At 42.8% G+C, this 15,174-nt stretch overlaps 2 protein-coding genes across 5 annotated transcripts in view; both read right to left on the bottom strand.

Moving 5' to 3' along the window:
* The window catches only part of ABL1 (ABL proto-oncogene 1, non-receptor tyrosine kinase), a 131,396-nt gene extending 117,773 nt beyond the window's left edge, over positions 1 to 13,623 (bottom strand). For all 4 annotated transcript variants that reach the window (XM_076009130.1, XM_012754511.2, XM_076009129.1 and 1 more), the window contains exon 1: positions 13,486 to 13,623. In XM_076009130.1, the coding sequence (XP_075865245.1) occupies positions 13,486 to 13,621 (136 nt within the window). In that variant the 5' untranslated portion in view covers positions 13,622 to 13,623. The remainder of the gene's footprint in view (positions 1 to 13,485) is intronic.
* Positions 13,624 to 14,214: 591 nt separating this feature from the next.
* On the bottom strand, positions 14,215 to 14,313 carry LOC142874326 (uncharacterized). Its single transcript, XM_076009131.1, has one exon. It carries the CDS (start codon positions 14,311 to 14,313, stop codon positions 14,215 to 14,217), a length of 99 nt encoding a protein of 32 aa, XP_075865246.1.
* Positions 14,314 to 15,174: the final 861 nt, after the last annotated feature.

The raw sequence follows: 15,174 nt of genomic DNA, 5'->3' as shown, positions 1-15,174 counted from the left end.
GCCTGGGCAACAAAGTGAGACTCTGTCTCAAAAAAAAAAAAAAAAAAAGAGAGATCTCAAGACCAAATTAGAAAGAACTGACATTTACAAAACGGCCAGAAACACCAAGAGGTGGGACTCTCTGAGGACCATATTAGAGGCCACCTACCACAAGCACTGAAAAACTTAGTATCAAAAGAACAAACAGTGTAAGATGATAAAACAGCAGGATAGATGTTAAACCGAGATTTTAAAAATAATGAAGTACATTCAGTCATATTGAACTCATTAATAACAATTTTTACTCATTATTTAACATGTTAACAGTATAATTTTATTTTATGGATACTTTTATGGATGTATAATATACAATACTTTAATAGCACATAATGCTAATTACACATACATGTATGATCCATATAAACATATATATGATACCACATATTATATATATGATTTGCTTGCTCAAAAAAAATTTCAGGATAAAGGAGCATGATTTTTTTAAAAAAAACAGGGATTGTGGCGGGGCGCGGTGGCTCACGCCTGTAATCCTAGCACTCTGGGAGGCCGAGGCGGGCGGATTGCTTCAGGTCAGGAGTTCGAAACCAGCCTGAGCAAGAGCAAGACCCGTCTCTACTAAAAATAGAAAGAAATTAATTGGCCAACTAATATATATAGAAAAAACTAGCCAGGCATGGTGGCGCATGCCTGTAGTCCCAGCTACTCAGGAGGCTGAGGCAGGAGGATCACTTGAGCCCAGGAGTTTGAGGTTGCTGTGAGCTAGGCTGACGCCACGGCACTCACTCTGTCTCAAAAACAAAACAAAACAAAAAAAAAAACACAGGGATTGTTACTCCACTAATGGGAATGACCAGAGGGCTTTTTGTTTTGTTTTGGGACAGAGTCTCACTTTGTTCCCCAGGCTAGAGTGAGTGTCGTGGTGTCAGCCTAGCTCACAGCAACCTCAAACTCCTGGGCTCAATCAATCCTACTGCCTCAGCCTCCCGAGTGGCTGGGACTACAGGCATGCGCCACCATGCCCGGCTAATTTTTTCTATATATATTAGTTGGCCAATTAATTTCTTTCTATTTTTAGTAGAGACAGGGTCTCACTCTTGCTCAGGCTGGTTTCGAACTCCTGACCTCGAGCGATCTGCCTGCCTCGGCCTCCCAGAGTGCTAGGATTACAGGCGTGAGCCACCTCGCCCGGCCCGACCAGAGGGTTTTAAGCTATCTATTTAGTAACTTTTAAAAATGTCAAGAGTTAGGACAAATTAGGGTGAATATAAAAAAAGAGCTCTGCCACTGCCTCACTGCCTAGCACAGAGAAAGCACTCAAATGGCAGCTATACCAGGTAAGGAAAATATAACAATACCTGGTATCTGTGTAAGACGGGTTATTTATGCACAGCTTATAACCTGTGAATCAAGTGATGACCTCCAGTTTTCCCAATGCACTTCAGAAGAGATGGAAGTGCTTTTGTTGAAATGGGTCTCAATTTCCAGCCAGTGGGGAAAAAGTTTTAAACATAGTCATCAGTCTCGGAAGCATGTCAGTAAGGGCACTGTACTGGATTAATAACTGAAAGCCAAGTGTGCATCTCATGTGACTCACTGCTGAGCGTACATTCTCAAAATGACATTCACTGCACCTGGAGCATGCAAGTTAAGTTTGTTTTTAAAAAGTACCATTTCTGCTGTAGCATATGGCCTAAAAAAAATAAAAAAAAAATAAAAATAAAAAGTACCATGCTCCTCACCATCCTTTGAGTTCAGCCCAAACCAGGGGCAACCAAAGAACATACAGGATACTGTAACATTGGTGAGCCTAAGAATGAGTTCTGCACCACAACAAAAAACTAGGGCTAGGGGCCAAATGGTCAATGGCCAGGTTCCTCCCTCTTTACAACTGGTCTGTAAAGGGTATAGAGTCTCCTGCCTGAGAGGGTCTGGGCCAGATGTGTCACAGCCACCACAGCACTAATGGTGTTCAGTGGCAGGAAGCTGTGGCACTCATAATGCCAACCAACCAACTTTATCCCTTTTCCCAGGTTCACGTCCAATTTCCTTTTCACTACATTGTTCTTAATTCGCTCATGTTTTTCTCTATACTGTGCTGTAAATGCCTGAGGACAGGCGTGGTCTTGCCCCCTTCTGTACAACAGAAAGGTCTTGGTCAAAACATGCACTCTGGCATGGTAACCGGTATTCCTGCTCTTCTCCCTCTACCGTGGGTCTGCTGTGGCATCTGCGGGTGCCAGGCAGCCAGCCCCACGGCAAGCACTCACGTGTGACAAGGCAGCCAATCCCTTGGCCTAGGAACTCTGTATCTAAATACAGAGAAGCAGCAAATCTCCAGGACCCTTCCAGCCCTGCGATTAAAGGATTTTCCCAGGTGCAAGGATGTTGCACCGTAAGTCTGTGTATTTGTGGCCATTCATTATGTAATTCATTATAAATTTGCTGATAACTCCTCTACAAGCCAATTTAAAGAAAAAACTTCATTTCAATTAAAGGATCATAATTTATCAACTCTTCTGACTCACCAATGACTTGAGGATTACAAATTCTTACAAAGCAATAATGTGGACTGACCAGCACCCATAGAAAGAAAGTCATACCAGGGTTTGATCAACTTATAAAACAGATCCAGTAATTATGACTTCCTGATTTGGAACCAAAGTAAGCTAAATGTACCCTGAAAAATGCTCTTAGAAACCTGCATTTCCTACAATTTGACTAGGAGATGATTAATTTTCATTTGAATAGGAGGTAAAGTATCACTGATCATGCTGATTGAACTTCAAATGACTTTCTGAATCAAATATTCCTTGATTGAATATGTATGTTGTTTTTATTTAAAAAAATCTTCTACTGTTCAAGATAAAAAGGAAAAAAAATAAAAGTTATTACATAAAATTAAAAAAAAAACAATATATTATCCTAAGTGAAGTGTCTTAGGAATGGAAAAACAAACGCCATGTATACTCTCTAATAATTGGGAGCTAAATGATGGGCACAAAAAGATGAAAAGGACATTGGAAAACAAGGAGGAAGGGTGGGAGGGAGTGAGGGGTAAAAACTTAACTATTGGGTACAATGAACATTATTCTGGTGATAGACAAAGTAAAAGCTCCAATTTATGGCTTATACAAGGTATCCATGTAACTAAAACATCTGAACCCCTTTAATTTTTAGAAATTTTTAAAAATAGCTATTTTTTATAAAATAAATTTCTTTTATTTATATTTCCCAAAGACTCTTCTCCATTGCACCTCTCATTCAACTTTAAAAAAAAAAAAAAGCCAACTGGACATAGTGGCACACACCTATAGTACCAGCTACTTGGGAGGCTGAGACAGGAGGACCACTTGAGCCCAGGAGTTTGAGTCTTGCCTGGGAAACCTGGTGACACTTCCATCTCTTTAAAAAAAAAAAAAAAAAACACTCCAGAAAAAATCAGAAACACTAATGCATTTAGTTTGACAATGGCCAATGGCATGGCCATAAATAAGACGATGCTGAGGAGGATGCTATTAAGTACACATCACATGTCATGTCCCAGACAAAGTAATATGAAGCTACGAAGGCAGCTTATCATCAACAAACAACATGAGCAATATGCTTTTCTGTATTTTAAGAGCTCCGTTTTCACGGCTAGACTGAAAAGACTCACATACCACACATAAAAAGACATGTTTATCTGAGGGGAAAAGTTTTTTCCCGTCACATATCCACTAAGCAATAATTTTGTTTTGAATGGGGTGGGTAACTATTACCATTGCTCATATCATGTTTCAACATGGCTCTGTGTCTTGTTCATCCACACAAACTATCTCATTCCAGCAACTACTTCAAATGTGCTTCTCAGCCAGGCGTGCTGGTGCACGCCTGTAATCTCAGTGCTTTGGGGAGGCTGAGGCAGGAGGATCACTTGAGCCCAGGAGCTTGAGGCTACAGTGAGCTGTGATCGTGCCACTGCACTCCAGCCTGGACAACAGAGTGAGATCCAGTCTCAAAGAACAAAACAAAACAAGACAAAAAACCCAATGTGTTTCTCAAGACAAACCCTCCAGATGTGCTAATAATGGTTAAAAAAAATTAGTTTTTTTCCTTCTTCTTGTGAATATTAAATAACAATATAATAAAAGTGATTAGACATAAATATAGTAAGCACTCAACAGAGTTACCTGTTATTATTAGCCTAGGAAAGGAAAGGCAGTTGAAATATAAACACTATATTATGACATTTCTTTCCCCCATAGACAGTATTCTGACTATATCCTAATAGGCCATGAGGTTCTTTGCACTGAGACTTATCTTTCCTCCCAATAGACCCACCATTTCTCAAGAAAGGATGCTGTTCCAAGGTAGAGGCTGTTTTATTTATAACACATAGGCAAAGAAGGCAAACAGTGGTCACAAGCAGGCTTCAAGGAAGACACTGGAACTGAACGGTAATGCCTCGATCTGACTTTCCCACCAGTCTCTGCCCCTGGGGCAAGAAGAACCAGCTTGGTGCTCAGCAGGCTTTAAATTCAGCCCATGGCTTCTCTATGATGTAGTATGGACCAAATATAAAAGCTCCATAAGCCTGAGGTCCCGTGTTCTTTAAACATGGCCAGGAGCTTAGCACAGCAGCCTGCAGTGCCTACTCCAGGAACAAGCCAAGCGGTGGGAGCTGTGGGCGGGTTGCGACTGGTTGAGAAGCAGCAGCAGCCAGGACTTATTTGCCACCCCAGGACTGGGTTTGAAGGCAGTACCAGCAACACATCTCTAACAGAGCGATGTTATCACAAAGTGGTTCCCACCATATACTTTTGGGGATAGACTTATTAATAGTACTGTGATGTAGGGAGAATTAAGGATATGGCAATAAAACAGAACTTTGCCAATTTTATAAAACAGAAACAAGTGTGAAAGTGGTATGTTAAACTAATGAGAGCTCAACAAATATAAGGGATTATAATATCATTTGTCAATGGGATCTACCTTTTTTCTTTTTCAAAAATAGAAAAAAGATAAAACTGATCAGGTTTAAATATATTTCTTTTTCAGTTAGAACACTAGTGCTGCAAATAAGAGTGAATCTAGTTCAAAACGGCTTAAACAATATAGAAATTAATTTTACCACATAATTCAAAGTCCAGAAGTGAGGTGGATTCAGAGGCTCCACACAGTCCCCATTCTCCCTCCACAGAGTTTCAGCTCCATTCTGAGGCTGGCTGGCCTCATGGGTTTACACTGGCTACCAGCTGCAAAAAACACCTCACCCCCAACACCAGGAAATAAAAGGCCTTGCTTTTCAGACAGATTGGGTCAATTTAGGATGCATACCCACTTTAACCAAAGAAAAATTCCCAGGGAAAAGGGATTACTATGATTGGTTTAGACCAACGCTTCCCAACCCCAGCTACCTGTCACAATCACATGGAGAGTTAAAAACAAAAAACGAGGAGATGCTTGCAGTCCTGACTGTCAGAGCATCTCCCTATTATAATAGTCCCTTCCCCCCTTGCAAAATTCCTTTTGAATAAATCCCTTCTCACGAAAAAACAAACAAAAAACTGATACACAAGCCTCTCCCCAGAGCCCAGACCAATTAAATCAATTCCTGAGGGTGGGACCTGGACACAAGTCTTTTTAAGCTCGCGAGGAGATTCTAATGTACAGCCAGGGCTGGAACGCACCTACTCAGGAACCCCTTTGCAGCTTGGGATAGGGTAGTTCCTTGTGAGACATGTGGGCAGCGACAGAGCACAGGCTACTGGATTCAACATAGGCAACTACCTACATATTTCAATAACTGCCACACAAAGAACCTGGTGAGATGGTTCACAGAAAAGTAAGTATATATGTCCCCCAAACATGTTAAAAATGTTCAGCCTCACTCACAGGAGAGCTACTAATTAAAACCATACTAAGATACTATTTCTTACTGACCAGACTGATAAAAGTCCCAAAGTTTGACAACGAATTCTCTTTGCTAGGCTTTGGGGATACAGGCATTACAAGCGATGGGAGTGTAAACTAGAGCAACTCTTATGGAAGGGAATTTGGGAATATCTACCAATAAAGTATCTATATTAATATCTACCTATCTATTTACAAATTAGATATCTACTATGTAGTATCCACCTACTAACAGAAATGACAAATGTATGTATGTATCCTTTAGCCCAGCATCCTACTTTTAGGAATCCCTCCCACAGCTACAGCTACATAAGTATGAAATATAAGGTTATTCTTGCAGCACTGTTTGTAACAGCTAAATACTGAAAACTGGCCAGGCATGGTGGCTCACACCTGTAATCCTAGCACCCTCGGAGGCCAAGGCAGGAGGATCGTTTGAGCTTAGGAGTTTGAGACTAGCCTGAGCAAGAGAGAGACCCCGTCTCAACCAAAAAAATAGAAAGAAATTAGCTAGACAACTAAAAATATATAGAAAAAATTAGCTGGGCATGGTGGCGCATGCCTGTAGTCCCAGCTACTTAGGAGGCTGAGGCAGAAGGATTGCTTGAGCCCAGGAGTTTGAGGTTGCTGTGAGCTAGGCTGATGCCACAGCACTCTAGCCTAGGCAACAGAGTGAGATTTTGTCTCAAAAAAAGACTGGAAACAACTCAAATGTCCAGAAATTGGGGAATGGTTGGAAAACCAATGATACTTCCAAGAAAGTGGAATACAGTGCAGCCATAAAAGGAAGACATTTGTTCAAATACACAGAGATGCTAAGGATCTATTAAGTGAAAAATAAAAAAGGTACAAAAGAGTATATACTATATGCTGTCTCTTGTGTAATAAATATGTATTTGCTTGTATTTGCAGAAAAGTAACAACACTGGAATGATATAAATTATAAAAATAGCTTTCCAGGCCGGGTGCCCTGGCTCACGTCTATAATCCTAGCACTCTGGGAGGCTGAGGCGGGCCAATTACTCAAGGTCAGGAGTTCAAAACCAGCCTGAGCAAGAGCGAGATCCTGTCTCTACTATAAATAGAAAGAAATTAATTGGCTAACTAATATATATAGGAAAAATTAGCTAGGGATGGTGGCGCATGCCTGTAGTCCCAGCTACTTAGGAGGCTGAGGCAGAAGGATTGCTTGAGCCCAGGAGTTTGAGGTTGCTGTGAGCTAGGCTGACACCACGGCACTCACTCTAGCTTGGACAACAGAGTGAGACTGTTTCAAAAAAAAAAAAAATGGCTTTCCAGAGAAGTGGTAGAATGAAAAGGATACGGGGAAGGGGAACAAGCAAGCTTCTCAGAATATACATTTGTAATATAGCTTTGTAGTTTAAATCAAAATTATCTATTTAAAATTATTCAATTTAATTTTTTTTTTTTTTGAGACAGATTCTCACTCTGTTGCCCAGGCTAGAGTGCCATGGTGTCAGCCTAGCTCACAGCAACCTCCAACTCCTGGGCTTAAGAGATCCTCCTGCCTCAGCCTCCCGAGCAGCTGGGACTACAGGCATGCGCCACCATGCCCAGCTAATTTTTTTTTTCTATATATTTTTAGTTGGCCAATTAATTTCTTTCTATTTTTAGTAGAGACATGGTCTCACTCTTGCTCAGGCTTGTCTCAAACTCCTGAACTCAAAGGATGCACTAGCCTCGGCCTCCCAGGGTGCTAGGATTACAGGTGTGAGCTACCGTGCCCAGCCTATTCAATATAATTTTAAAATAAATTTTTAAAACTGCCACAAAGCTTGGACAATGTATACATGTTTTCAAAAGGCATTAGTCAATCTTCAAAAACCAATACTCAAGCTATGAAGAGACATTTGATTTCAACTGCAGCTATATAACTAATCAGCAATCAATGTAACTTTTTTTTTTTGAGACAGAGTCTTGCTCTATCACCCAGGCTATAGTGCAGTACAGTGGCGTGATCATAGTTCACAGCAACCTCAAACTCCTGGGCTTAAGCGATCCTCCCGCCTCAGCCTTCCAAGTAGATGGGACTGCAGGCTGCCCTACCACCCTCCCCCTTCCCCTCAGCTAATTTTTTTTCTATTTTTAATAGAGACAGGGTCTCATTCTTGCTCAGGCTGGTCTCAAACTCCTGACCTCAAATAATCCTCCCACCTCAGCTTCCCAGAGTGCTAGGATTACAGGCATGAGACACCACACATTCCTGGCCAGCAATATAACTCTTCAAAAACACTACTTTACCACCCTGCACCACAGTGTTCCTACTGGGAAAAAAGGAATAATATTTATCCTACCTAGACTATAGACTTCCCTCCCAAAAGTACATTAAGGTACATTACAGCTGGGCAGGGTGCCTTGTGGCTATAGTACCTTCCACTTGGGAGGCTTGCTTGAGCCCAGGAGTTCAAGACTAGCCTTGGGTGACACAGTGAGTCCCTCATCTCAAAAATAAATTCTTTTTAAGCTTTATACATTCACGAGACACTCTGCAATTCAGGATGCTGCAAATCACCAATAAAACAATAAATTACTAGGGGGGAGATGGGGCAAGGGCAATATACGTAATCTTAACATTTGTACCCCCATAATATGATGAAATAAAAAAATAATAAAATAATAAAATAAAAAAACAATAAATTACTATATGATACTGCAGAAGTGGAAAGTACAGAAGTTTATGTTGAATATATCCTATGCCAGGGCAAACCTGAGAATTGTTTATTTTGACTAAACTTTTTTTTTTTTGAGACAGTCTCACTTTGTTGCTCAGGCTAGAGTGAGTGCCGTGGCATCAGTCTAGCTCACAGCAACCTCAAACTCCTGGGCTCAAGCAATCCTGCTGCCTCAGCCTCCCAAGTAGCTGGGACTACAGGCATGCGCCACCATGCCCGGCTAATTTTTTCTATATATATTAGTTAGCCAATTAATTTCTTTCTATTTAGAGTAGAGGCGGGGTGTCGCTCTTGCTCAGGCTAGTTTTGAACTCCTGACCTCGAGCAATCTGCCCACCTCGACCTCCCAGAGTGCTAGGATTACAGGCGTGAGCCACCACGCCCAGCCTTGACTAAACTCTTGATACTCTCTTCCTTTCTTATAAAAGTGAATGTGCCAATAATAAATTCTATGTAAGTGAAGGTTCTAATTAGTTTAGGTATTACTATAAAATAAATGCAGCCCCTAGTAACTCACAATTTGTACAGGAAGTAAACCAATTACCCAAGACTCAACAAAGCCAAAGAGGAACTAAGACAATCATCCTCAGAATCTTACCCTATGATCTTATTCTTATACGAACATCTCTATTAAAAAACATTCCCTTTTTCTATTTAGAAATGCTATTTCCTATTTTCTACCTCTCAAAAATAAAATATTAAGGAATGCTCTACTTTTTAAAATTTCCCAATTTAATCCCTACCAATGTTAATATCAATTAATTTAGCAACACTTTAAGTGTCACACTCCTGGCAGAAATTCAGAACTTTGAAGGAGGAGTTTACAGATCACAAAAGCCTTTGCTCCTCTAAAGGACAGAGGGATACAGTAAATACTTTGCCTGTAACATCAGCTTCACTTACACATCCTAAAATGACTGTGATCTGCCAGACCCCTAGGATTTTAGCACAGCTGGGGAAAAGGTTTCATAACCTGAACATGTTAACAAGGACAATATTCCCACTAAAGGCCAGGCGCGGTGGCTCACACCTGTAATCCTAGCACTTTGGGAGGCCGAGGGGGGCAGATTGCTCGAGGTCAGGAGTTCAAAACCAGCCTGAGCAAGAGCAAGACCCCGTCTCTACTATAAATAGAAAGAAATTAATTGTCCAACTAATATATATATAGAAAAAAGTAGCCGAGCATGGTGGTGCATGCCTGTAGTCCCAGCTACTCAGGAGGCTGAGGCAGCAAGATTGCTTGAGCCCAGGAGTTGGAGGTTGCTGTGTGCTAGGCTGACGCCACGGCACTCCTCTAGTCTGGGCAACAAAGTGAGACTCTGTCTCAAAAAAAAAAAAATATTCCCACTAAAGCAATATCCTAAATGGACAGAACAAAAGCAATATAGGAAACCTGGTGAAAGGAATGAGGGCTTAAGAAGCAGTTGTTAGTCATTTCCAGGGGAAAATTTAAATACACAAAGAAAATAGGTCCACCAGATTCAGTGAGAGGCCGGAAGCAGCCACTGATATAAAAAAGATGAGAACCAAGATAAAGGGCACTTCAGGCTCCACCAGGGGTCTCACCATGACTTAAAAAGATGATGGGCCAGGTGGGGTGGCTCGCACCTATAATCCCAGCACTCTGGGAGGCCGAGGCAGGCGGATGGTTTGAGCTCAGGAGTTTGAAACCAGCCTGAGCAAGAGCAAGACCCCATCTCTACCAAAAATAGAAAAAGTTAGCCAGGTGAGGTGTTGCGCACCTGTAGTCCCAGCTACTTGGGAGACTGAAACAGTAGTATCATTTGAGCCTAAGAGCTGGAGGTTGCAGTGAGCTCTGATGACACCACTGTACTCTAGCCTCAGCAAAAGAATGAGACTCTGCCTCAAAAAAAAAAAGCATGGGTAAATAAATTCTTAAGTATTTATATAACAGAGCACTAAACAATGAAATGAACAAACTACCCATAACTGCAGCAACATGGATGAATCTTCACTGATTTATGTAGATCTACCAAATAAATTTCAAGATATTAAAATATCACATCTGTAAATATTACCACTGATCTCTATATCACAGTGGCCTCCAAAAATTCTCCAAAATACTAATTTTTGCTGCAAAGGAAAATATTTATCATTGGCAATAAATATTATCCGTTGTTTTCCTTGAAAGGAAGGACTCCTTCATATATTTTTTTAGTCTGAATAACCAGTTTGTCAGTCATTGTTTCAAGTGAAAAAACTGGCTAGTTCAGTTTGCAACTCAAACAACTGCCCAGGTGCTTTTCCTAGAGATAACCATCATACTTCAGTACACAGTAGAATTGCTTTACTCGTAATTCCCTTCTTTTTTTTTTTTTTTTTTTTTTTGAGACAGAGTCTCGCTTTGTTGTCCAGGCTAGAGTGAGTGCCGTGGCGTCAGGCTAGCTCACAGCAACCTCAAACTCCTGGGCTCGAGCGATCCTTCTGCCTCAGTCTCCTGAGTAGCTGAGACTACAGGCATGCGCCACCATGCCCGGCTAATTTTTTATATACATATCAGTTGGCCAATTAATTTCTTTCTATTTATAGTAGAGACGGGGTCTCGCTCTTGCTCAGGCTGGTTTTGAACTCCTGACCTTGAGCAATCCGCCCGCCTCGGCCTCCCAGAGAGCTAGGATTACAGGCGTGAGTCACCACGCCCGGCCTCGTAATTCCCTTCTTATCCCACAAAATATTAAAAAGACATATACACAAGGATCAAGATTTAATAAAATTATTAGTTTTTGTGGCTTCATCAAACACATTCTTTAGTGAAAACTAGGGTTTTGTTTTTGTTTTTTTTTTTTTACTGTGAGAGCTTGGCATAAAGAATATAGTGGTAACTTAGTACCGTTAGGTGCCACGGCCTTGATTCATGCTAAGATGCCTGCTTTACTTTTGCACCGTTCGTGCAAATAACAACACAGGCAAATAGATCTTCATACTGTATAAATATGAAAATAGTTTTAACCTCTCAGCCCCAGAAGGGGTGTCAGGGACACCTTGGGAACTACACTGTTCTATCACAGTTTCCTAGAAACAGGATTACTAGGTCATTGGCCAGCACATTCCAAATTCTACACCAAAGCTCTCCAAAAAGTCTGTACCAATTTTTCCTGTCTAAAGCTGCATGATCACCACTAGTTAAAAAGTAAATAATTCGGCCAGCCAGGCGTGGTGGCTCTCGCCTGTAATCCTAGCACTCTGGGAGGCTGAGGCGGGCGGATTGCTCAAGGTCAGGAGTTCGAAACCAGCCTGAGCAAGAGTGAGACCTCGTCTCTACTATAAATAAAAAGAAATTAATTGGCCAACTAATATATATAGAAAAAATTAGCTGGGTATGGTGGTGCATGCCTGTAGTCCCAGCTACTCGGGAGGCTGAGGCAGGAGGATCACTTGAGCCCAGGAGTTTGAGGTTGCTGTTAGCTATGCTGATGCCATGGCACTCACTCTAGCCTGGGCAACAAAGTGAGACTCTGTCTCAAAAAAAAAATCAAAAAAAAAAAAAGTAAATAATTCACTTTTTAAATCCTGAATTTGGGAAGTATCATAACATGTTATCATATTTGCCTGCCTAAAACCAATGCTAAAGACAGAACTAATGTTTCAAAGCAAAGTAAAATCCAGTTACCCGTATTTATTGAGATGAGGTAAGTATTTTTCTGTAGGAAAGTAAAACTTCACCTGTCAAATGGAAGTTCATCAAACAGAGGCCTTTGTCTATTGCAGTCACCCATACTTTAGAGGTTATTTGTGATTAAATTTCAAAGTATATGCCACTTGCACATATCATACATTTGCTTATAAGGTGGGTGGGCTCAATTGATATTTACAGCGGTTCCCAACCTTTTTGGCATCAGGGACCGGTTTCATGGAAGATAATTTTTCCATGGACGGGGAGTGAGGGTGTGGGGGAACTGGGGAAAGGTGGAGCTCAGGTGGTGATGCATGGCCTGAGTCCTAGAGTCCTAACAGGCCACAGACTGGTACTGGGCCATAGCCTAGGCGTTGGGGACTGCAGTTTTAATAGAAAGGATGCAGTCTGAAATATGTCATACTGCAACAGTACAAACAGACCCTAATTAATTGGTTATAGACATCAGTCTAAGCTGACCCTTAGCTTTAATTTCACCTAGAACTACTGAAAGTGAACAATATAATATGTACTGTCAGCACTCAGATGCCAAACATGTTCATAAAAATGTCAAAGACAACCTTTAATGCCCCAAATGTCATTCTAAACAGGGAGAGAGGAGGAAAGCTGCACCAATGAGGAAAGGATTAATCGTTATGGAAGGTAAAATATCTACAAGTTGTATATCCTCAACTCATGAGGAATGCTGCTTCCCCACCTGATTTTTCCCACAGAGCTCCAGAGTATCTTCAAGTACTACTTATGATCGAAAAGGTCAAGAATATTAGTGTCAACCAGAATATGTAGCTCTTAACCTTTTGGGGAGCACAAACCACTTCGAAAATATGATAACAGCTCTGTGTAGACAAAGTAGTAAACGATCCATGCAGGTTAGGAAAAGAGCCCATGACTTCAGTTAGAGGAGAATCATAGAATGATGGATTGTAAGAAAGCACTTATGTCCATCTGCCTCAGGAAACTAGGCCCTGGACAGTAAAATGGCTTGTCCAAGGTCAATAGTGACTTAGAAGCGGAATCAGACTAGAAATGAGCAACTTGGACAGATTCTGAATAAAGTCATACAGAGTCACAAAGTAACTTTTTCTTATATCAAGTTCCACCAGAAACTAAGAGATAACTACAGTAATAAAAGTCTTAAGTAGAATTGGAAGTAACTGACACAAGTACTGTTTCTCAAAAGTTCCTTGATGGCCTAAGCTGCAGGCATAAGGAAAAACACAACTAGAAACCCTGAAAAGCACTCACCATGTTCCACAAAAACATTGCAGTGTGGACCCCCATGCCTCGATGATTCCTTCTTCCCTGCTCCTTTGATAAAATGCAGGGCAGGCAAACTTGGCCTTCTTTGGTCCCCAAGAACTTTTCCAGGCTGCTGCCCCATAAAGTAACGATAGACACCCCTTTCCAGAAGAGGGTTCAAGATCTTCCAGAAGGTCAGTTAGCTTAGAAGGAAAACAGTATGTGGGATTTCACATTCACTGCATCTCCACAACTCAGTAATTGAGGTCAATCACAAAAAGATATCTTCCACAATAAAAGCAGTTTTTTTTTTTTTAGGTTGACACATGTAAACAGGAGTTCCAATTATTTTCCCAGTATATCAACTTGAAGCAATATAATTGCAATGCTACCCCAAAAAGTTTCCTGGTTTGGCTGAATAACAATTCCTTTTCAAGAAGAAAATCTTAAACAGAAATATTCACAGGGACGCTGCAAAGTGTCCACAACACTAAAGTCATTTCGATCCCACGCATAAAGGAAACGTCAATCGTCTTTGGATGCTCCTCCAGAACTTTTCCTGTGGAAGTCACCAACCCCCTATCTTAGTTTCTTCATCTTCCGACAAATTTCCTGCTGAACTAGCTGCCGCTCTGGCTTCTCTACTCTGCTCTCCGGAAAAGGACACGGGTCACCCAGATTTCAGCGAGGGCTTGCCCTCGACTCTGACGAAAAGGAATGCATTGCCAGCAACTTTTAAGTCCGCTTTTTAAAAGGCCTGTGAAACCAATCCAGACTTTTCCTTTGCATTGAAGTTTTTGGCTGAGCTGAGACTAAAGGCGCCGTAGGTGACATTGGAAAAAGTCAGGGCATTAGAGGCTCGGCAGGAGCAACCTGGGGGAGGGGGAGGCCACCTGACAGCAGGGAGGGAATTTGAATGGGGGGCTCCGTGGCCAAACTTGGGGCCGGGATCCCGGACAAGGGGTAGCTCTGAGCTAAGAGGAAGGCTTCCGGAAGGGGCACGGGCGGCTTACTCGGGGGGCGACGCTCCCCCACGCCTCAGGAAACGGAGGTGTCCCAGGTCTGGGGGAAACGGAGACTACCCCCAGTGTCCCAGAGCCGGCGGTGCCGTAAGGGACGAAAGAGTCTCGTGGGCCCGAAGGCGGAAGGCGGGCGCAGGGGAGGAGGCCCGGTCGCCTCAGCTGCCCCGAGCCCCAGGGTCTCTGCCCGAGACACCCCCTCCCCCGGCCCCGGACGCTGCCACCACCACCGCCGCCAAGCAGTCACATCCCCCGGGCTCCGCCGAGTGACCAAGACTGCCCTCGCTGGTAGGGGCCGTGGACAACGGAAGGGCTCCTCAGCTGCAGGACCCGGGAACCGGCTCTGGCTCCAGCGCTGCTCAGGGACAGACACCGACCCCCGCAGCCGCCATGATGGATTACGAGCCGCTCCACAACGAGGCCAGGCCCCGCCCTCGGCCCCGCCCCCGGCGACGTCCGGAGCCGGCCTCGCGGGTACCGGGATGGCCCTGGCGTCGATTTCCCGGGGCCCCTCCGCACCTCCTGGCCCTGCTCTCGCTGCCTGCGAGGACCCGGCCCGGCACGACCTTTTAAATGTGGCTTCTCTGAGAGCAAGGTGAGTGGTAAGGAAGCACCCGCCTCCACTGTACTGCCATTGGTCTCTGAGGATCCGGGTCAGGCTGCTCTCCTCCGTCCC

The sequence above is a fragment of the Microcebus murinus genome, chromosome 12, assembly GCF_040939455.1.
Source record: "Microcebus murinus isolate Inina chromosome 12, M.murinus_Inina_mat1.0, whole genome shotgun sequence".
In the NCBI taxonomy this organism is placed as follows: domain Eukaryota; kingdom Metazoa; phylum Chordata; class Mammalia; order Primates; family Cheirogaleidae; genus Microcebus; species Microcebus murinus.
Note: the sequence above shows the minus strand (reverse complement) of the source record. Positions and strands in the feature narration are given on the sequence as shown.